This window comes from Hyaena hyaena, unplaced genomic scaffold (genome assembly GCF_003009895.1).
Source record: "Hyaena hyaena isolate Hyena2069 unplaced genomic scaffold, ASM300989v1 scaffold_311, whole genome shotgun sequence".
Taxonomy (NCBI): domain Eukaryota; kingdom Metazoa; phylum Chordata; class Mammalia; order Carnivora; family Hyaenidae; genus Hyaena; species Hyaena hyaena.
The window spans coordinates 1,520,971-1,542,642 of record NW_024080944.1 but is presented as its reverse complement, the minus strand read 5'-3'; the positions used below and the strand labels follow the sequence as shown (position 1 = coordinate 1,542,642).

Here is a 21,672-nt window from a genome sequence, read left to right as displayed (position 1 = left end):
ATCGGGAATGAAGGAATCCTGCACGGTGCCTTGACACTGTAGGTCCTCAGAACAAGTCTGTTGAATGAATAAGCAAATTAAGGACCACAGTGAATCAAAAACCAGCCTAGTTAAGTGCAAGAGAAGAATCTGAGCCCTTTCCACATTGCTTTACTCTTCCTTGTTACTGAGGACTTCTCACACTTGCTATTCCCCCACTAATAGGCAATGTACACTGATTTTAAACAAGCAGAATTCTTAAATGAGTAAGAAAGTGAGGTCTCACAAAGAATAGACAGGCTTTCTGTAATTTATTTGAGTTATTTCCAAGCGACAGTTACAAAAGTTTTTAATTTTTATAATACTCTTGATAAGAAAATAAAATTTAAATAAAAATACATTCTCAACAATACAACATGGTTACACAAATTCACTACATTAAAGTTTTGATAACTTACATTTTCAAACTGGACACTGTAAAAACCAATATTTACTAGCAACATACTAATTCCAAGTTAATAAAAATGGAAGCCAATAATATCAGTCAAGACAGGTAATTAACTCTAGAATGAGTCCTGTATTTTTCACATACTGTAAGGACACCTAAAAGACTTTGTAGCATTGTCATTACAGGATGTACCATTAGAACAAATTAAAGGTGCTTTTACTAAAAAAAAAAAAGAAAAGAAGAAAGAAAGAAAGAAAAAATATTTTCTCTAAAACCTGGCACTAATGAGTCTTTCTGATATATGAATGAAATTAGGCTTCAGAAACAAACAAAAGCCTCATCATTCATCATTTTTTTTTTAATAATAAGGAAAGCCTAGTTTTGACACCTGGCCATTACCCGTGACATTAAAACATATTTCTTTGGCAAATAAAATCATTCACTTTGATAAAATGTATTCCTGGGAGTAAAAAACTTTGCTATTGCCATCATCTTACTACATGACTATTAAAACACAAAACTAAAAAAAACCAAGAACAAACAATAACAACAAAAAATCACCAAAACCGCAGCTGATGGAAATGGCTAAACTAAGAACCAGAACTGGCATTTATGGCAAGAGTTTCTCCAAATCATCCTTTTCCGTCCTTCTAGGTGTTTTCAGTTTTTAGGGTGAAGTGAGCTGCCATGTATTTTTTCAAGGGTGGAAAAGGCAGAGAAAGCACATCACATAGCAAAAATCAAAGTACTCACAAATAACATCAGAGGAATGAGGCCCTTGGAAGCAAGTATTATCTTCAGGTCCTACTGACATGGTCTCTAATTTCAGAAGATTTCAAAGAAAATTCATTTACTTTCATATTACTTTTTTTTAGGCTGTGCCAAACTGGTTAATTCCAGTCAAGTAGGCTGCTTAAAAGTGTCAAGTGGAAAAAAAAACTATATGACTGAACTCTTCCCTTCAAATGCAGAGTTATGTATTCACACACAGCCTTGGTCCCTTTGATAATGCCATACTCTTTAAAAACAATCATAATCGGGGATTTGATATCAGAAATATTAGAAAAATATTTCTTTTGCCTTGAAAAACTAGCAGAGGGCTAAAACAGTCACTAAAGAGTAATGAGTGGTACTTGGCAATGCTCACATGTCATTTTCAGGTAGACATCTCCGAGACTCTTAAAAGGAAATTTCAATCTGAATGAAATTCAACAATGAGAAATTTATTAAATGGTTAAGTTCCTTCACATTTATAAATCAGTGTAATTTATGGAATATACAAGCTCATAAAATTTAAAGGAATCTTTCAAATTTGTTTTTAACAGGTCAGGAATAAACCTACCATAATGGAGACTAGGACAAATTCTTAAATAAAACCAATTGATTTTAACAAGTCATTTAGAGAAATACATTGCTTAGTTATAATCAATTATGGAACACCTTTGACTGTGTGCCAATGGTCTTTAAAAAAAATTCCCTAGTAATAATATAATTTAAAAACAATTACTCACCAATAACATAATTGGCAAAGTATATCCTGAAGTATAGCTTATGCTCAGGAAAACAAAAAAAGCACTACTAGTTAGACTTACAATTAATAAGTCACAGTTTTAAACAGAAATATGTAAATACTCCAAGGTTCAAAGTACCACATTTAGAAAATGTTTTAAATTTAAAAAGACAAAATAAGGGTACCATGGTTTTTAATACTGATGAAGCAATGTGTATCCCTCTTAACTTCAAGGAGGCAACTTGCTTCGACTGCTTATTTACAATTATAGATTTTAGGATAAAAGTAAATTATTAAGGAAAAACAATTAAAACAGTTGCTTGCCCAAACTCCTTTTGGCTAGCAGGCAATAAGAAAACAGCAATGAAATATAAACATTTTCAGGAAAGCACTATTTCTAGACTTAAACACTGATCATTCAACTGATCATAAAGATTAGATACCACAGAGTATCTAAAGTATAATCTGAGGCAGCCCAGATTATTAAAGTGCGCCGAGTGACTGTTCTCGAGTTAGCTTTCAACCTCACACTAGGAGGAGGGTGTCCCCATGGTGGCCCTTAAAATAACATGGAATAATGGGTGAAGTCAAGTGATTTTCCCACCACCATCTTTCACCATTTCCTGTCTCTTCTTTTTCAGAAGAGATGTCCTTACATGTCACGTTAACTCGAACTCTCAAATGAAGAAAATGAGTACTGATATTTAAAACAACAATAAAAATTTAGTGGTCTCATTGTATTTCATCTGCCATCACTCATCTCAAATGTAAACAAGATGCATGAAACAGTACAAGTTCCCTGACTCCTCCTGTCTGGGTTCTGTTTCCATCTTTAAATAGACAGAAGGATCTACCAACCTTTAAGGGTGCTCTGGCAGTTTTCTGAAGTCCCTAATGTAATCTGTAATGACTAATGGACAAAATGAAAATCTTTTTTTTTTTCTTTTTTGAAGAGGGAGGGTCTAGATGAACTAAACGGAAAGCTCTGAATTATCATGGATTGGGATTCTCTAGTAAAACACAACATTGGCAGTATAGAGCAGGCACTAATGGTAGTGAAGGTCCACAGAACATGGAGTGTTACAAGAAGAGACAGTTTCTTGCTATGGAGGAGTTCTTCTGTTACAAAGCTTCTTTAGGAAGATTCTTTCTATTAAAAAGAAGCTGCAGACACATGGCTTTTGACATCTAAGATATGAAGGGAATCTTGAATTTCAAATTCTCTAGTAATGCATCAATACCAGGATTCCCAGTTACTTTCAATTATTAAATATTAAATACAATATGAATGCAGGTGACACTGAAGCCAATGTTCATTCTTAAATACTAGGAACAAAATACATGATGAATTGAAAAACTCCAACAAAAACAGTATTTTCCAGTTCTTCTGAATCAATTGGTCACACTCTAAGATGTTTTTCCTACAATTGGATTTTCTCTAGAAAATAAAAGAAAACCAATTTTCAAAAGTCAGAAAATAGAACATTTTATAAAAGTGACAAATTATCTCATAGTACCCATTAAGTATTTATAATTCTCCCTGACAATCTGTCACATCAAGTCTTATTTCATTAATTCAGTAAGTATTTACTGACCATCTTTTAAATGTAAGGCAATATTTTAGAAGCTATGGATATAGTAATGAACAAAATAGACAAAACTTTGCTCTCAGAGCTTACTTTCTGGCATAGGGAAAATAAAACAAAGTAAGATATTTAGAATAAGAGAGACTGGCATTTTTTTAATAAAGAAAGATAAAGCTGGGAAAAGGTACAGTGTATGTGGGAGGAAATAGGTACTATTTAAGAAGGGTGGCCAAGCATTGGCTAGGAGATCAGATGGAAATTTCCAGGGCCTCTAAGAAAACTGTTTTAGCACTGTTGGAAGAGAGCCAATTACAGTAACATAGACAAGACAGGATTCAGTTAAGCATCTGACTCTCGATCTTGGTTCAGGTATTGATCTCAGGGTCGTGAGTTCAAGCCCCTCTTTGGGGCATGGAGCCTACTAAAAAAACAAACATAAAGGATGTGAATGGTTACAATAAATTTTCTAATGTAGTGAGGCTTCTATCCATTTACATCTGTCAAACTGTTTTTATTGTTCATAAATCACAGATATAATTAATAATCACATTATTTAAAAAATTTTATTTTGAGAAAGAAAGAATGTTGTGCAGGGGAGGGGCAGAGGGAGAGAGAGAGGGAGGGAGAGAGGGGGAGGGAGGGAGGAAGGGGGAGAGAGGGAGAGGGAGAGAGAGAGAGAGAGAGAGAGAGAGAGCAAGAGTGCGCAAGAAACAGAGACAGAGAGAAAGTGAGAATGAGAATCCCAAGCAGGCTCCATGTTGTCGGCATGGAGCCCAATGTGGGGGTTGATCTCACAAACTGTGAGATTATGACCTGAGCTGAAATCAAGAGTCAGATGCTTAACCGACTGAGCCAGCCAGGTGCCCAAATAATAACATAATTTTTAAAGAATACTTAAAATGGTGGCACCAGGATTCAAAGCCCCCTCACTAATCAGCTGTATGACCCTGGGCAAAGCACTTAATTTCCCTGAGCCTCAGTGTCTCTAGCTGTGAAATGGGAATATAACCATGGCTGATGTGAGGATGTGGGAGAGTGTGCACACTGTGGCACATACTTGTTTGCTGGTCTAAAAACCGACCCCTCCTATTCACCTCTGTGCAAACATAACTCTGATTCTAAGTGCTGGTACTGGGCAGCCCTGCATTCCAGGGAAAGCAGGGGGTAACTTTAGATAAGGTTCTTTCTTCTTTGTGAGAAGGAAATAGGTCTTTGTGCCTCTGGGTATTATATAAAAATAGTGAACTGTTGCAGCTCATCTGTGACCATAAGAAGACAAGCCTGAGGAGGACAGAAATCATCTTGCTGAGGATGGGTTAGCGGCTGGATGGTCCTTGATGACAGTGCTGAGTTGCTGAACTAACCAGCTATGGAAGTCAGGACTTTATTTGTGAGATTAAAAATTTTCCTATTGGTTAAGCCACATCAATGGGGATTCTAAAAACAATCTAAGTGATAGGATGGAAAATATAAAACATTAGGTATAGTGCTCAGTGGTGGAATAAGCTCCTAATAAAGTGTCAGTTGTTGCTGTTGTTATCCACTGTAATATCTACCTACATCTGGGATGAGTTCAAAGAACCAACTATAAAACACTTCTGGCATTTTCACAGCTGATTTTCTTTTTTGTTTTTAGTACTTAGTATGTATAAGGCACTGTGTGAGAGGGGCGCCTGGGTGGCTTAGTCGGTTAAGCGTCCGACTTTCACTTAGGTCATGATCTCGCGGTTTGTGGGTTCGGGCCCCGCGTCGGGCTCTGTGCTGACTGCCAGCTCAGAGCCTGGAGCCTATTTCAGAGTCTGTGTCTCTCTCTTTCTCTGACCCTCCCCTGTTCACGCTGTCTCTCTCTCTCTCTCCTAGAAATAAATTGGAAAAAAAAAAAAAAGGCACTGTGGGAGATATTAAGAAGATCAGTAAAGACAAAACAAAAACTACTAAGTATTCAATTTAATGAAATAATTAATTTTAACATTAAAAGTGGTGACAAAGTACAGCACCAACATAATGAAACAATACCAGAGCTGCAAAGACAAAGATCACTGTGTGAGTGGACAGGGAAACTTAACACACAAGAGAAAGGTTCTGAGCTGGGTCCTGAAAGATGAAGGGAGGCAGAGGCCTGCATGTCAGGTGTGCATACAGAGTAGTAGCTGGAATCTTAATTTTAAACAATGTTTACAAATGTGTTTAGAGTATCTTAAAAATACTTACTTGCTCCCATATTTTGCACTAGTTGATCTTTTCTTTCTATACTTTTCATGAGGTTCATCTAGCTTCTCTATGACGCTTTTTATTTGCTGAATTGTCTTAAAGGTTGTTACAGAATCCTCGATTACAAAATTAGAATAATCATCAGGCTCTTTCCGTGGTCCTTGATAGACTGCTATAGTTCCACAAGCCTCTACGAAGAGCAGTAAAATCTCTGATCAGAAAACTAAGTTCCATAAATGTAGTTTTTAGAATATATAAGAACTTTTCAGGTGTTTCAAGCTGGGAAGATCCCGCTGGAAATGCACAGGTAACCCAAATACTTTCATTTTATTAATTATAAACAACACATTTATGCAAAAACAGTATTTTCATGAATACCTATGAAAAACACCCCCTTGGGAGTTTATCAATATCCATATAAGTAAAATTTGGTAAAGCTAGGAGTATTTCATGGTTATATAAAAATATTTTAGTTGTATATTTACCTTCCATTTTCTGCAGCTTAAGTAAACTGAGGGTAAAAAGGGAATAAATTCTTTCTGTTTCTCTGTCTTCATCAATATCTATTTGGATGTCTGCAGGGACACCTCTATGGTAAAAATGAAATTAAAGACATTGACAAATTTCACTTTGTTAACGTGCTGAAAACTGTTGGTGGCCTGAGACTAGAAAACAGAACCATAGAACTTCATAGAAGGAACCTCAGATATCTAGTCTCATTTGATAATCTAATAAAATGGGGCCAAGAGAACTTTGGTCATTATGCAACTCTAATCCAAATCCAATCTAAAGAGAAATCATCTTTGTAACACCAATGCTTCATCATAAAAGCAATGTATAATTTCTTAAGTCGATAGGGCTACAGTGCCTGTTCCATACAATTAGAAAGAGAATGCTGAGTCCTTCCTTGCTCAGGCTGGTGTGTCTATTTTAATGGTGCCCATCCTGCCCCTGCTTTTTTGACTTGTGCCAACCACTATCTGAGAAAATTTTCACCACCCTAAGAAGAAACTGTATACATGAGCACTCCTCAAATCTCCCTCCCTCCAGCCTGTCACAACCACTGAATTACTTTCTGTCTCTATGAATTTACTGGTTCTGGATACATTATATGAATGTCATCATACAGTATATGGCTTCTGTGTCTGGCTTCTTTCACTTAGTATATTTTCAAGGTCCATCCATGTTGCAGCATGTATTAATACTTGGTTCTACTTTATGGATGAATTTTTCTATTCATATACCATACTTGAAACATTGCTTTTTTTAATCAGAAAGAAACTTACGCAGTACATGGCTTGCAGCCCAGAGCGTTTTCACTGGTCTCCAGACAGCAGAGCCAGTTTCCATTGAGATATGCAGATGGATGATAAAAACTGAGCCTGTTCTGATTGCACCGGCTCACCCTGCAGAGTACGTCTATCCATTCATTAGCTTCTACACAATTATTTGCCTGGACATAGAGTGGTTTCTCCATATGTATTACTTGGAACATCTTCATAGGCAATTAAAATAAAAAGTTAGTAACAGAGTCTAAAAACCAACACAGTACAGAAAGAAAAAGTTATGCAAAAGAAATAAAGTTTGCTTGGCTAGATAACTGCTACTAAGGTATCTTATGAATTGTTACTTTTCTTTTTAAATATTTATTTATTTTGGGGGGGAGGGGCAGAGAGAGACACACACAGAGAAAACGAGGGGCCTAAACTCACAAACAGCGAAGATCACGACCTGAACCAAAGTCACTTAACTGACTAAGCCACCCAGGCGCCCCATGAATTGTTACTTTTCAAGTAAGTTAGTTCCAAGGACAAGCTGAGTCACATGGTACTAAGTAGTACAACAGAATATAAATTTTAGAAGCCACACATGTCCAAAGAATGGATTGTCATGTATATACAAATAAAGGGTGGGAATTGCAGATGGAGGAAAAAGTATGAATAAGGGCAAAGCAATGGGAAAATACAGAGAAACAGGAAATCATCTTAATTTGAGTATACAGTGTATACTGAGTGGCAGCAGAAGATAATATTGCACAGACTGGTTGGGACTATATTATTAAAGACTTGAATATCAAGTTGAGAGGTCAGATTAGGGAAGTACTGAAAAGTACCTTTAACTTAATAGGCCAGACAGACTATATAAGACATCAACAATAACAGACAATTAATTTTTTTAAATTTTTTTTTATTTGGGGGCACCTGGGTGGCTCAGTTCGTTAAGTGTCTGACTCTTCAGTTTGGCTTAGGTAATGATCTCAGGGTTCGTGAGTCAAGTGTCTGACTCTTCAGTTTGGCTTAGGTAATGATCTCAGGGTTCGTGAGTCTGAGCCCTACTTCAGGCTCTGCACTGACAGTGAAGAGCTTGCTTGGGATCCTCTCTCTTCCTCTCTTTTTGCTCCTCCCTTGCTTGTACTCTCTCTCAAAAATAAATGTAAAAATGTTTTTTATTTGACTACAATGGACACACAATGTTCCCTTAGTTTCTGGAACAGTAATGGACAATTTTAAGACACAGTTCTAACCAACAATTATAAAATATTAATGATTAATGGCATATACAAAAACAATCTCTTAAAAAATTCCAACCAATATATTTCAAGCTTTAAAATGATATTTATGTAACTTACATTTTTCTTGTTGAAAGAGCTCTCTTCCAGTTTTTCCACAGCAAGAATGTTTTTCACTGGAATCGTATAAATTGCATCTTTGCCTAAATTATTAATAAAAGTAGAACAAAATTAAAATAATTTCCATCAGAGTTAGAAATGTGAGAGGTTAATTCTGTATGGTTTAAGCTCACCCTCTTCAGGAATGTAGGTAATCTTAAGATTTCTGAAAGATACACATGTAAGTATTCTTTGTTTTAAAGAACAGATAAATTTTGCTTGTTTTCTATAAAGTGACTTCCTCTTTACTTTTTCCAGTATAAAGTTTAAAACATTTTTTAAGAAAATATATGGGAAGAAATTTGACCTCAATGCAGAAAATTGAAATATTATCTTTTGTAACAATTATATGAGGGCTGAAAAAATATTATACTTAGCAGTAGAGGCCTGCTCAAAACTTGCCCAGACATGGAATTTTCTTTCAGGGAGTTTTCACCTAAGGAGTAAATCAGGCTGTTCCTAAGTGGATCTGTTTTAATATCTAATATTTAAGGGGTTGCCCCTGAAAACTATGATTTGAAAAATTGTTCATTACTATCAAATACTGGCTGGTCAGATACCAAATTTAAGAGAAATAGGAAACAGGAATAAAACTTTCTTTTGGGAGAGTGAATCCTTCACTTAATTTAAGAATTTAGAAATTTGAGTTTGCTAAAGGAACTCCATTATACCATGATGATATGATGCATTTCCATTCACAATTTACCAGAACAGACTGTATCTCATATAGTCCTAGAACTATAAGCAAATATAGTTATGACTTTTCCTGGTCATTTCGTAATGTAGTTCTTTGAAAAATCAAAGCTTGGCTTTTCTTCTCATAGAGTTTAGTGACATATGTATTGAAGTCCTAGAGGTTAAGACCTTTACATTCACACTGGTCCATGGATTCATGTATAGTTTTCTAACCAAAGCCAGTTATTTGGTTAATAAAGGTTAACCTAAAATATGTGCAGAGAGGTTAACCCAAAATATTTGTTAAGCCTGGTTGCTGGTGTAAAATCTAAAATTTGTGTAATTCATGCAGATGTGATATAAATTTTTTAAAAAAGATAAAGTTACTTAATTCAACTATCATACATTTAATGTCTACTATATACCAGACACTGTTCTAACTACTTTGAATATAGTAGTAAACAGAATATATAAGACCTTTAATGAAGTTTGCATTTAAGTCTAGAAGGCTTGGCAAAGACAATTTTTAGGTCAAGATGAATGCTATAATGAAAATAACCTGAGGTGATATAATAGAAAGTAATTGGGAAGTTACTTTAAATTGGGTAGTTAAGAAAAACTTTTCTCAGGAAACAACATTTAAATTCAACAAATACAAATTGTAAGTGCAAGAGAAAATAAGAAAAAACTATCAGCAGTTTCCTGGAAGCAGACAAGATCAAATTTATGGCAGCGGTGGGGAGGGAAGAGTAAACTGAAGGAAGCCACAGCCGGAACCACAAGAAGGAAAAGACATCTGCAAAATTAGGAGTAGTCAGAAGAGAGCTTCAAGCCAGAGTCAAGGGACACAGACAGCTGGGGACTGGAGACACAAGGACACACACACACACACACACACACACACACACACACACACACACTGAGACACACATCAGGATGATTAATAGGTAAGCTGCATCTGGGAGAGCTTCTCCTCCCTCAGATTATATGAAGCAGCAGTCAGCAGAGGTTTATGTTCCAGGCTCTGGCAGTAATGATGCCCACTGAGGCTGCAAACACAAAGGTATGTCACAGGTAGTCGCTGACCGTCAGGAGGGCGGGAGAGCACCCACACCAGAAGACAAGCACAGGCAGACTTGCCTCTTGGCAGCCTATCCTGTACTTCCCTCACAATCATTGGCAGGAAGCTACTGAACACTCAAGCAGGTGAACAGACTATAAAAACACAAAGAGGAGCATATCACCAAAAAGATCACCAAACAATAAGGAAAATCGGCACCTTGGAGGAGAGACATAGCTACAACAAAGAGGATAACAAATTAAGGAAATGAGGTATATGATACATTTCCTTTGGGTACTGATCTACGTGGAGTAGCACCACTGAGATTCCAGAGAATTTTAAATTTTTGCAAAAGTTTCTATCTTTAGATTTGTTTTATACACGAAGCATTCACATACTCCAGAATTGCTATATTTGTTCATCTCTGGGCAAATTTTAACAGCATATGTAGAGAAAGAACATTGCTCCCAGGCACATATACTATCGTGATGTCATTAGAGTTAACTTCATAGTTAGTAGTATTAACTGAAATGAATTGCAAGTTGAGTTAGTCAACGAGGAGATTTCACTGAGGATTCTCCAAAAATACAGTACAAAAGAACAAAGAAACAGAAAATTAAAAGAGCCGTGATGGATAGATTTAGAAGTTTCAATGCCTGCTAAGAATTCCAGAAACAGAACAGAGTGTTCAGGAGAAAATTACAAAGGAAAATGTCCCAAAGATAAAAGTAGCAATCTTCAGATTGAAAGGATCCAAGTGCTGAGCAGCATGGCAGGAAAAAGACCATTACCTCACACTAGGGAGTCAAATATATTAGAACCTGAAGACTAAAGAAAGTCCTAAAAGTTTCTAGGGAGAAAAACCAAGACAGAATTAGACTGATAAAAATTCTCACCAGCAAAAACATAAACTAGCAAACCATGGAGTAATATCTTCAAAGTTCTGAGAGAAAATGATTTTAAATCCAGTCTATCATTGAAGAGTAAGGGTAAAATACATTTTTTTAAATATGTGAAGACCCAGAAAGTTTATCAGCCATATGCCTATTGAAATAATTCTTTCAGAAAGCATGCTTGCTAAATAAATAATAAATGCAGGAAAAGGCAAATGTGTTATGCAAGAAATAGTGCTGGGCAAAGAAATCAGCAAAACTATTACGCACGGATAGAGAATCGTTAAAGTGTAATGTATAAAGGTAAAAAAAATAAGAACCTAGTATTACAGTTTCGGATGACTTCATTAGTTTTCCCATTAGCTTGGGAAAATAATGAATTGAAAGCATCCTGTTCTTTTCCTAACTGAATGGGGATTTTGATTAATTGTATACATTAAGATAAACATGGAAGTTTAAATTTGTCTGTTAATTTTAGAGTAGAAACAGGATGCCCAAATTCCCTGAAGAAAGAGAGAGAGAGTACACGAGCATGCAATAAAGAGCAAGCATGGGCATGATTATTTCAATAAAAAGGCAGGAAAAGAAAAATAAACCCAATAAGCAGAAAAGCCTAGTAAAGAGAAAGCACAAAGCAAACAAAACAGTAATCATAGTAATCACAATAAATGTGAGTGCATTAAGTCTCTCTATTAGGTGAATGAAACCCAGTTTCATTTAAAATCTCCATTATTTCCACCAAAAGGTTAGGAGTTATCATATGACTCATCAATTCCATCCCTACGTATATATACCCAAGAGAATAAAAAACATATGCCCATACCAAAACTTGTATATAAATGTTCATAGCAAAATTACTCATAGTAGTAAAATACAGGAAACAATCTAAATGTCCAATTTATGAATGGATAAACAAGATTGGTTTATATCCATACAATGGATTTAGCCACAAAAGGAATAAAGTACCGACTCAGCGCATATCATGGATGAGCTTAGAAAATATTATGCTAAGTGAAAAAAGTCAAAGTTCATTTATATGAAATCCCCAGCACAGGAAAATCCATATACACTGAAAGTAAAGAGATGGTTGTTAGGACCTGGGAGAAGGGAGGAATTAAGAGTGACTGCTAATGGGTATTGGGTTTCTATCTGGGGTGATGAAAATGCCCTGGAATTAGTGATCTTACAACTTTGTGAATACGACCGAAAAAAACAAAAAACAAAAAACAAAAAACTCTTGCTGGGATTGCTGGGATTTGGAGTAGCATTGTGTTAAAATCAAGGTGAATCGAAGAGCTAAATTTGAGGTGACTTCTTAGAAAATAGTGAATCTTCCAGTCCACAAACATGATGTATGTCTCCTTTATTTTGTCTTAGCAATGTTCTGTTGTTTTCAGTGCAGAGGTCTTATACTTCTTTGCTTAAATTTATTCCTAAATATTTTTTTGGGGGGGGAAAGGGAGCTACTACTATAAATGGTATTTTTATTTAAAAATTATTTTTAAGTTTTATTTATTCATTTTGAGAGAGAGAGCAAGAGAGGGGATATGCAGAGAAAGAGGGAGAGAGAGAATTCCAAGCAGGCTCCGCGATTTTAGCGAAGGGCCTGATGCAGGGCTCGAACTCATGAAATGGGAGATCATGACCTGAGCTGAAACCAAGAGTCCAACACCTCTTGGTTGCCCAGCCACCCAGATGCCCCTGTGAATGTATTTTTAAGTTTTCATTTTCTAACAGTTTCCTTCTGGTTTACAGAAATACAATTGATTTACATATATGAATCTTGTATCCAAGGCCTCACTAAGTTCACTTATTAGTTCAAGTACTTCAAGTACTTGTTTTGAAGATTCCTTACGATATCCTATGTATGCCTTTTTTAAATGTTTATTTCTTTTCTGAGAGAGAGGGAGAGTGAGAGTGAGAGTGAGATTATGACCTGAGCCAGAACCAAGAGTCAGACATTTAACTGACTGAGCCACTCAGGTGCCCCTGCATTCTTTCCCTTCCCTTTTTTTTGGAGGGGGGGCTTACTTACATTACAATCTGATGTGCTGTCCTACCTTATTACAGCACAATGTTGAATAGAATTGAGTAGATAATCCTTGCTTTGCTCCTGATCTTAGATACGATGTTACATTTACTGTAATTATTGATAAGGTTGTGTTTAAGCAATCATTTTGCCATTTTTTATTTTATTTTGTTTTCTACCAATTCCATCCATCGCTCCATTGTTCTTCCTCTCTTGCCATATTTACTTATTTACTTTTTGGGTAAGGGACAGGGGTGGGCTAAACTTTTTCAAAAAAAGGTTTTTGTCCCAGAGATGATAATACACAGCCCTAACTCATTACAGTCTACTTAAAATTATGTTGTCATCTCATAAAATATAAAATCTTTGCAATAATATGCTCTATCCCTTTCCTTTCTGCTACTACTGTATAATTCAATGTTGTAAATTTTACATTAAACAGTTGCTTTTATTTTTTTAACTTATTTTGAGAGAGAGCATGAGTGAGTGGGAAAAGGGGCAGAGAGAGAGGAGAGAGAATCTCAAGAAGGCTCTGTGGCAACCCTGCATCAAGCAAGTCTACGGGTACATTTTTCCAACAGCATCTATTCTCCTTGTGTCTGTGTCACATTTTGGTAATTCTCACAATATGTCAAACCTTTCCATTATTATTGTATTTGTTATGATGATCAGTGATCTTTGATGTTACTACTGTAATTGTGCTGGGGTTCCATGAACTATGCCCACCTAAGACAGCAAACTTAATTGATAAATGCTGTGTGTTCTGACTGTTCCACCAACCAGCCATTCTCCTATCTCTCTCCCTCCGCTTGGGCCTCCCTATTCCCTAAGACCTAACAATACCAAAATTAGACCAATTAATAACTCTACAATGGCCTCTAAGTATTCAAGTGAAAGGAACAGTGGTAGCTTCACTTTAAATCAAAAGCTAGAAATTATTAAGTTTAGTGAGGAAGGAATGTTGAAAGCCAAGACAGGCTGAAAGCTAGGTCTCTCGTGCCAAACAGTTAGCCAAATTGTGAATGCAACAGAACAGCTCTTGAAGGAAATATAAAAAGTTTTACTACAGTGAACACATGAATGATAAGAAACTGAAAGAGCCTTACTGATGACATGGAAACAGTTTTAGGAGTCAACACAGATGATCATACCAGCTACAACATTCCCTTAAGCCAAAGTCCAATCCAGAGCAAGGCCCTAACTCTTTCTAATTCTATGAAGGCTAACAGAAGTGAGTAAGCTCCACAAGAAAGGTTTGCAGCTAGCAGAAAAAGAAGGAAAGAAGCCATCTCCATAACACAAAAGTACAAAGCGAAGCAACAAGTGCTGATATAGAAGCTGCAGCAAGTTACTTAGATTTAGCTAAGATAATTAATAAAGGTAATTATAAAGACAGTTTATATTGGAAGAAAATGCCATCTAGGACTTTCATAATTAGAAGGAAGTCAATGCCTGGCTTCAAAGCTTCACAGGACAGGCTGACTCTTTTATAAGGAGCTAATGTAGCTGAGTCTAAGTTGAAGCCAATGCTCATCTACCGTTCCAAATATTGTGGGGCCTTTAAATTATGCTAAATCTACTCTGCCTGTGCTCTACAAATGGAACATCAAAGCCTGGATGGCAGCACATCTGTTTACCACATGGTTTACTAAATATTTTAAGCCCACTGTTGAGACTTACTGCTCAGAAAAACAAACAAACATTCCTTTCAAAATATGAATGCTCACTGACAAGGTATCTGATCACCCTAGTACTTTTTTTTTTTTATAAGAATATGTTGGTTTCATTTTTTAAAATATTTATTTATTTTACAAATAGTCTGTCAAATTAGTTTCCACATAACACTCAGTGCTCATCCCCACAAGTGCCCTCCTCCATGCCCATCCCCCCTACCCCACGACATCCATCAGTCCTCAGTTTTTGTCAGCATTCAAGAGTCTCTCATGGTTTGCCTCTCCCTTTCCCCCACCATTTCCCCCCTTCTTCTCCCCCCTGTTCCTCAGTTAAGTTCCTCCTAATCCTCTTATACGTGCAAACATATGGTATCTGTCCTTCTCTGCCTGACTTATTTCGCTCAGCATCACACCCTCAAGGTCCATCCATGTTGCTACACATGGCCAGATTTCATTGTTTCTCATTGCCATGTAGTATTCCATGGTATAGATAAACCACATCTTCTTGATCCATTCATCTGTTGATGGACACTTAGGCTCTTTCCATGTTTTAGTTATTGTGGAGAGTGCTGCTATGAACATTGGGGTACATGTGCTCCTATGCCTCAGCACTCCTGTATCCCTTGGGTAAATTCCTAGCAGTGGTATTGCCGGGTCATAGGGGAGTTCTACTGTTAGTTTTTTGAGGACCCTCCACACTGTTTTCCAGAGGGGCTGTACCAGTTTACATTCCCACCAATAGTGTAGGAGGGTGATCACCCAAGTACTCTTTTGAAGATGTACAATGAGACTGTTTCATGGCTGCTAAATACAACATCCATTCTGTAGCCCATGATTCAAAGAATAATTTTGATTTTAAAGTCTTGACATTTAAGAAATACACAGCTATTAAGAAATACATAGTGGTTCCTCTGATGGATATGGGCAACATAAATGGAAAACCTTCTGGAAAGGATTTACCATTCTAGATGCCATTAAGGATATTCACGACACATGCCAAGAGGTCAAAAAATATCAACATTAACAAGAGTTTGGAAGAAATGAGTTGATTCCAGCCCTCACTGGTAACTTTGAGGGGTTCAAGACTTCAGTGGAGGAAGTAACTACAGATGTGTTGGAAGGAACAAGAGAACTAGAATTAGAAGCAGAGCCTAAAGATGTGACTGGCCTGTTGTAATTTCATGATAAAATTTAAATGGATGAGCAGTTTCTTGTTATGGAGCAAAGAAAGCTGTTCTGTGAAATGGAATTTATTCCTGTGAAGGTGCTGTGAAGACTGTTGAAATGACAATGAAGGATTTAGAATATTACATAAACTTAATTGATAAACCAGAGGCAGAGTTTGAGAAGACTGACTCCAATTTTGAAGTTCTACTGTGAGTAAAATGCTACCAAGCAGCATCACATACTATAGAAAAATCATTCATAAAGAGTCAGGTGACGTGGTAAACTTCATAGCTGTCTTATTTCACAAAATTGCCACAGCCACCCCAACCTTCAGCAACTTCCACTCCGATGAATCAGCAGCCAAACAGTGGGGCAAGGTCCTATACCAGCAAAAAGATTACAACTTGCTGAAAGCTCAGAAGATGGTTAGCATTGTTTTTTAGCAATGAAAATTTTTTTGGTCAATTTTTTACTTTTAATTTTTTTTCTTCCAAATTTTTAAATTCTAGTTAGTTAACATATAGTGTAATGCTAGTTTCAGGAGTAGAATTTAGTGATTCATCACTTATATATAACACCCAGTGCTCAACACAATAGGTGCCCTCTTTAACATACATCACCCATTTAGCCCTTCCCCCACTTTCCCTGACTTATTTCGTTTAGCATAATACACTCTAGCTCCATCGACATCGTTGCAAACACAAGATTTCATTCTTAGCAATGAAATATTTTTATTTATTAAATATAATTTAGTGGTCAAGTTGGCTATCAAAGAGTATATACAGTGTGCTCCTGGTTTGGGAGGTAGATTCCTTTGATTCACTGCTTACATACAACACCCAGTGCTCATCTCAACAAGTGCCCTCCTCAATGCCCATCACCCATTTCCCCCTCTCCCTTGTCCTCACCCAACAACCCTCAGTTTGTTCTCTGTATTTAAGAGTTATGGTTTGTCTCCCCCTTTCTCTGTTTGTAACTATTTTTCCCGTTCCCCTCCCCCATGGTCTTCTGTTAAGTTTCTCAAGTTCCACATGAGTGATAACATATGATATCTATCTTTCTCTGAATAACTTATTTTACTTAACATAATACCCTCCAGTTCCATCGACGTTGCTGCAAATGGCAGAATTTCATTCTTTCTCATTGCCAAGTAGTATTCCATTGTATATATAATAGCACTACTAGGAATTTATCCAAAAGATACAGGAGTGCTGATTCATTGGGGCACATGTACCCCAATGTTTATAGCCATGCTTTCAACAATAGCCAAATTATGGAAAGAGCGTAAATGTCCATCAGCTAATGGATAAAGCAATTGAGTATTTTTAAATTTAGGTATGTACATTGTTTAGAAATAATGCTAGTGAACACTTAACAGACCATGGTAGAGTGTAGAGATAACTTTTATACATACTAGGAAGCCAAAAAACTAATTTGACTCACTTTATTGTGAACTAGCTTTACTATTGTGCTCTAGAACCAAACCCACAATATCTCCAAGGTATGGCTGTACAAATTTCTTCACTTTTGAGAACTCATGTGTTTATTTTCAAAAAGGCAACTTCATCAGTGTAGTTGTATAAGCTCAAATCCTTGGAAATATCCTTGACTTGCCTTTCTCTCACTCTTGACAACTCATCCTTTAGCAAAACATCTGAGTACTATCATTTAAAAAGATCTAGAATGTGATCCATTTTTATCACCTCCATTGCTACTAGATGGTCTAAGCCATTATCTTTGCTCTCCTGAATTACTGTAATACCCTTTTAAAAAAAAATTATTTTTGAGAGAGAAAGAGTATGAGCGAGACAGGGGCAGAGAAAGAGGGAATCCTAAGCAGGCTCTGCACTGTCAGCACGGAACCTGACATGGGGCTTGATCTCACGAACTGTGAGATCATGACCTGAGCCAAAATCAAGAGTTGGATGCTTAACTGACTGAGCCACCCGGGTGCTCCCTGGTCTCCTTCCCCTTCCATTCTATTCTCCACATGGCATGAATGATTACTCCTATTAAAGCATGAGTATATTAACTGTCAATTCCTCTCCTTAAAGCTCTCTAAGCCTTCCATCTTTGACTCAGAGTAAAAGTTTTAGAATGACTCACAAAGCCCTAAAATATCTAGCTTCTTCATGACCTCTTTGATCTAAGTTCCTATGATTACCACTATGCTTTCTTTACCCCAGAGCCAGAAGAGCTTTCTTTTACCTCTTGACTATTCTAGGCATGCTTCTGTTTCAGGGCCTCTGTACTAGCTGCTGTTAGCTATGCATCACTATTACTCCAGATATCCACTTGACTCACTCCTTCATCATCTTTGGGCCTTTGCTCAAATGTCATTTTTTTAGTGAAGCCCTCACTGGTTAGACTTTTTAATAGTGCAATCCTCTTCATAAGCCTATCACTCTCTATATTCTCTTTCCCTGCTTTATTTTTGACTATCTCATTTATAATCATCCAGTATACTATATAATTTTTAAAAATTTATCATATATCATTATTAAGCTATGAAGTTCCAAGAGGGCGAAACTTTTGGTATGTTTTGCTCACTACTGTTTTCTCCAGAGCCAAGGACAGCATCTGGCACATAGTAGGCATTCAATAAAGTATTTATTGAATGAAGGTATGACTGCAACAATGAAGTGTTCATTAGCTATCAAAGAAAATATATTACAGAACCCTGTGTGTAAAATTGTGAACAGGTGAAGACCAAGTCAACCTAAATGTATTACTGATTTATGTTTAAAACATCATTGAGGAGTGCCTGGGTGGCTCAGTCAGTTAAGCATCCGACTTTAACTCAGGTCATGACCTCGCGGTTTGTGAGTTTGAGCTCCATATCAGGCTTTCTGCTGTTAGCAAGACCCAGCTTGGAATTCTCTGTCTCCTTCTTTTTCTTCCCCACTCCCCTCACTCTCTCTCTCTCAAAAATAAACAAACAAACAAAAAACCATCAACATTTCTTTTATGTTGTCCATAGGCTATATGAACTGGGACATTTGGTATCACATGGAAGCTGTGTAGGCTGTATGTATCTGTGTATATCAGGTCTCCCAAGAATGGACAATATCTAATCAAGTTTGGAGAACAGAGAATGGAATTTCAGAGATGAATTTGTTAATAACACATCATTAGTATTCTTGGTGGAAATTTTAGAAACCAAGAACAGTGGTTCTTAACGTAATTCAGATGGTAATGCATCTGGAAGACATGGTATTCTTTGAAGAACATCATCTATTAAAAATATTTACTACAAGGCTTAAAGGAGGTAGTAAAAACATGGTCCCCGATAGAGGATCTTAAAGACTAGAGGAAGAGACATACAAAAGTAAGGACCACACAGTGTGACAAGTTACTCTTAAGGTGATAAAAAAACAGAGTAAGGGCAAAGCTCAACTGAAGTGTCTAGAAGCTTATAAATGACTTCCATAAAGAGCTCATACTTGATCTGAGGCTTAAAGGACAACAAGTCAAACAGGTAAAGAAGGAGAGAAAGGAATTTCTAGGTAGAGCACATGCAAAAGCACAAAGGTAAAAGAGCACAAGTTAAAGGAACTGCAAGAGCCAGTCTGGTGAAGAGCAGTTGGATGGTTGGATGAAAAAGGAAGAGGCTGGAAGGTAAATAAGTCATTTGATTTTGTTCTACAATTAGAAAAACTTTTACTTATAGAAGTGACTACACTGCAACATAGCAATATAAAACCATAATCACAAGCACACGTGTTCATAAAAAACTGTCAGTATGATCCTGACTGATGACTGAGTGTCATATAATTTTCATTTGCCACTCAATCTAGTAATGAGGATAAGTTGCATAGTACTGCTTATTAGCATTTATGTAAGCAGACATCAAAAACTTAATAACTTACTTAGGAAAAACCCTTAAAATTGAGAAAATTCTATTATTCCTTTTCCAACAAATTGGGAAAAGACCATACTATTTGATTCTAAGTGGCAGAAATACTTGGTTTAAAATACTAGTGTCTAGTAAGAGAACAGAGTGAAAAGACCCAATTACTTAGAGTCATATTACAGAAAAATTGGAAGGCTCTCTTTCATACACTAAAGTCATATAACAAGTGTAGCAAGAGATTTAACCAGCAGTCTTGGCTATCCAGAAAGAGCAAAGAGATAGAAAGGTAAGCAAAACACTTGCAGAACAACAGAGAATCCAAGGCCCATGCATTTTCTTCAGAGAGCAAAGTCCTGATGTCTTCCATCAAAGTCTTTTAATTTTAAGCTTAATTTTAACAAACACAGTACCTGTATCCTCACTCACAGTATATGTGTAGTAAAAAATGGAGTTGAGTGATGGAGGTGGGAGTGTGATGTTATGTTATGGTTCACTGACAGCACAAGAAATTTAAGGTAACAGCCTAAATATAAAGGGGATAGAGAAAAACCGTATAAAGCAAACAGAGGAACACAAAAAAGCACAGCAGTCCAAGGCATTTTAGCTGGGGAGTAAACAGTTGCACACACTCATAAGCGGCCCTGGAAACATCACTAAATCAAAGCACTGCATAATAATTAATATTATCAATGGCAGCCGCAAGTCATCTAGAAAATGTTAACTTACGTTCAATGAATTCTTTTTTAGAAGGCAGGGAAGCATGTAATACATTTTGGAAAAATCCATCAAAATAGTTAAAACAAAAAGTATGGATGCTTAAAACTACAGGCTTGGTAAATAATCCTTAAACTTCATGTAAGAGAGCTTATTCCTCCAAGGTCATTCCAACAGGTTAAATTTCTTAAGGCCTGAAAACAATGTAATTCTGCATGTCTACTTTATACTTAGGGCAGCCTAATCATTCTATAGAATATTATCCTCATAGGATCACTAGCTAGAACAGAGGTTCTCAAGAACCGCAGATGAACTTTGGATCTACAAACTCATTGAAATTATATGCAAAGTTCCAGTTTGTATTTCTCTGGAGGAAAGAGGCCAAAGCTATCACCTGATTCTTAAAGTTCTAAGGCCAAAAAAGACTTTGTAATATTTAGATTAGAAAATACTTTAAATGAGGAAAAAATAGCTAACTTATTCATGAAGAACAACAAACTTACCTTAAATTTTATTTCAATGTACTGTTAATGTAAACATAATTAGTTTATTATGACAGCTATTTTTAAAAAGCTGCTATATATGTGAGAGCATTTACTTATTTAGTATTCAACATAAGCTATAAACTTCTAAAACATCCGAAACATGTTTAGCTTAAAAAATGTGTCTGGAAGGCTAAGGATGTAAGCTATTGCTCTTTAGTTATTTGACTATTGACATACCATAACAAATTATCTGAGTGACTAAAAGTAAAAATGCCTTTGGTTTCTTCTATCTTACTAATACAATTAACCATATGCAGTCATTCAGGTTGAGGCATAATAAGGATTATGAAACAAGTTTTCTTATCACTCTGCTCTTCAAGAATCTCCACTGAAGCATTTTACTTAACTGAATCTACATTCTCTTGAAAGTGCCCTATGGCTGTTGTTTGTTTTACCATTTCAAAATTTATAGCAGAAGCTCTCTGAACAGATCTTTTACCTCTTACCTTAATGCAACTACCTGGCATTAAGAGAGCTAATGGATTAACAGAGACTCACACCTGTACAAACAAAGTTGATTTATATGGCAGTGAGATACCTGTAAAAGATTAGGGGTGACTATCATGAAATCTAGTAAAATTCTGTACTTGGATTACTTTTCAAGTATTTAAGTTCTGGCTTCACTTTGGAGAAATCAACCAGAACACTGATGCATTATAGG

At 36.4% G+C, this 21,672-nt stretch overlaps 1 protein-coding gene across 3 annotated transcripts in view; it reads right to left on the bottom strand.

Annotated features, from left to right (window-relative positions):
- Positions 1 to 311: 311 nt before the first annotated feature.
- RASA2 (RAS p21 protein activator 2) overlaps positions 312 to 21,672 on the bottom strand; it is a 119,453-nt gene continuing 98,092 nt past the window's right edge. For 2 of the 3 annotated variants that reach the window (XM_039248535.1, XM_039248536.1), the window contains exons 20-24: positions 8,364 to 8,446; positions 7,021 to 7,229; positions 6,220 to 6,323; positions 5,735 to 5,924; positions 312 to 3,375 (exon numbers count right to left, since the gene is read on the bottom strand). In XM_039248535.1, the coding sequence (XP_039104466.1) occupies positions 3,345 to 3,375; positions 5,735 to 5,924; positions 6,220 to 6,323; positions 7,021 to 7,229; positions 8,364 to 8,446 (617 nt within the window). In that variant the 3' untranslated portion in view covers positions 312 to 3,344. Of the gene's footprint in view, positions 3,376 to 5,734; positions 5,925 to 6,219; positions 6,324 to 7,020; positions 7,230 to 8,363; positions 8,447 to 21,672 lie in introns of those variants that run through there. The other variant, XM_039248537.1, reaches the window with a different exon arrangement.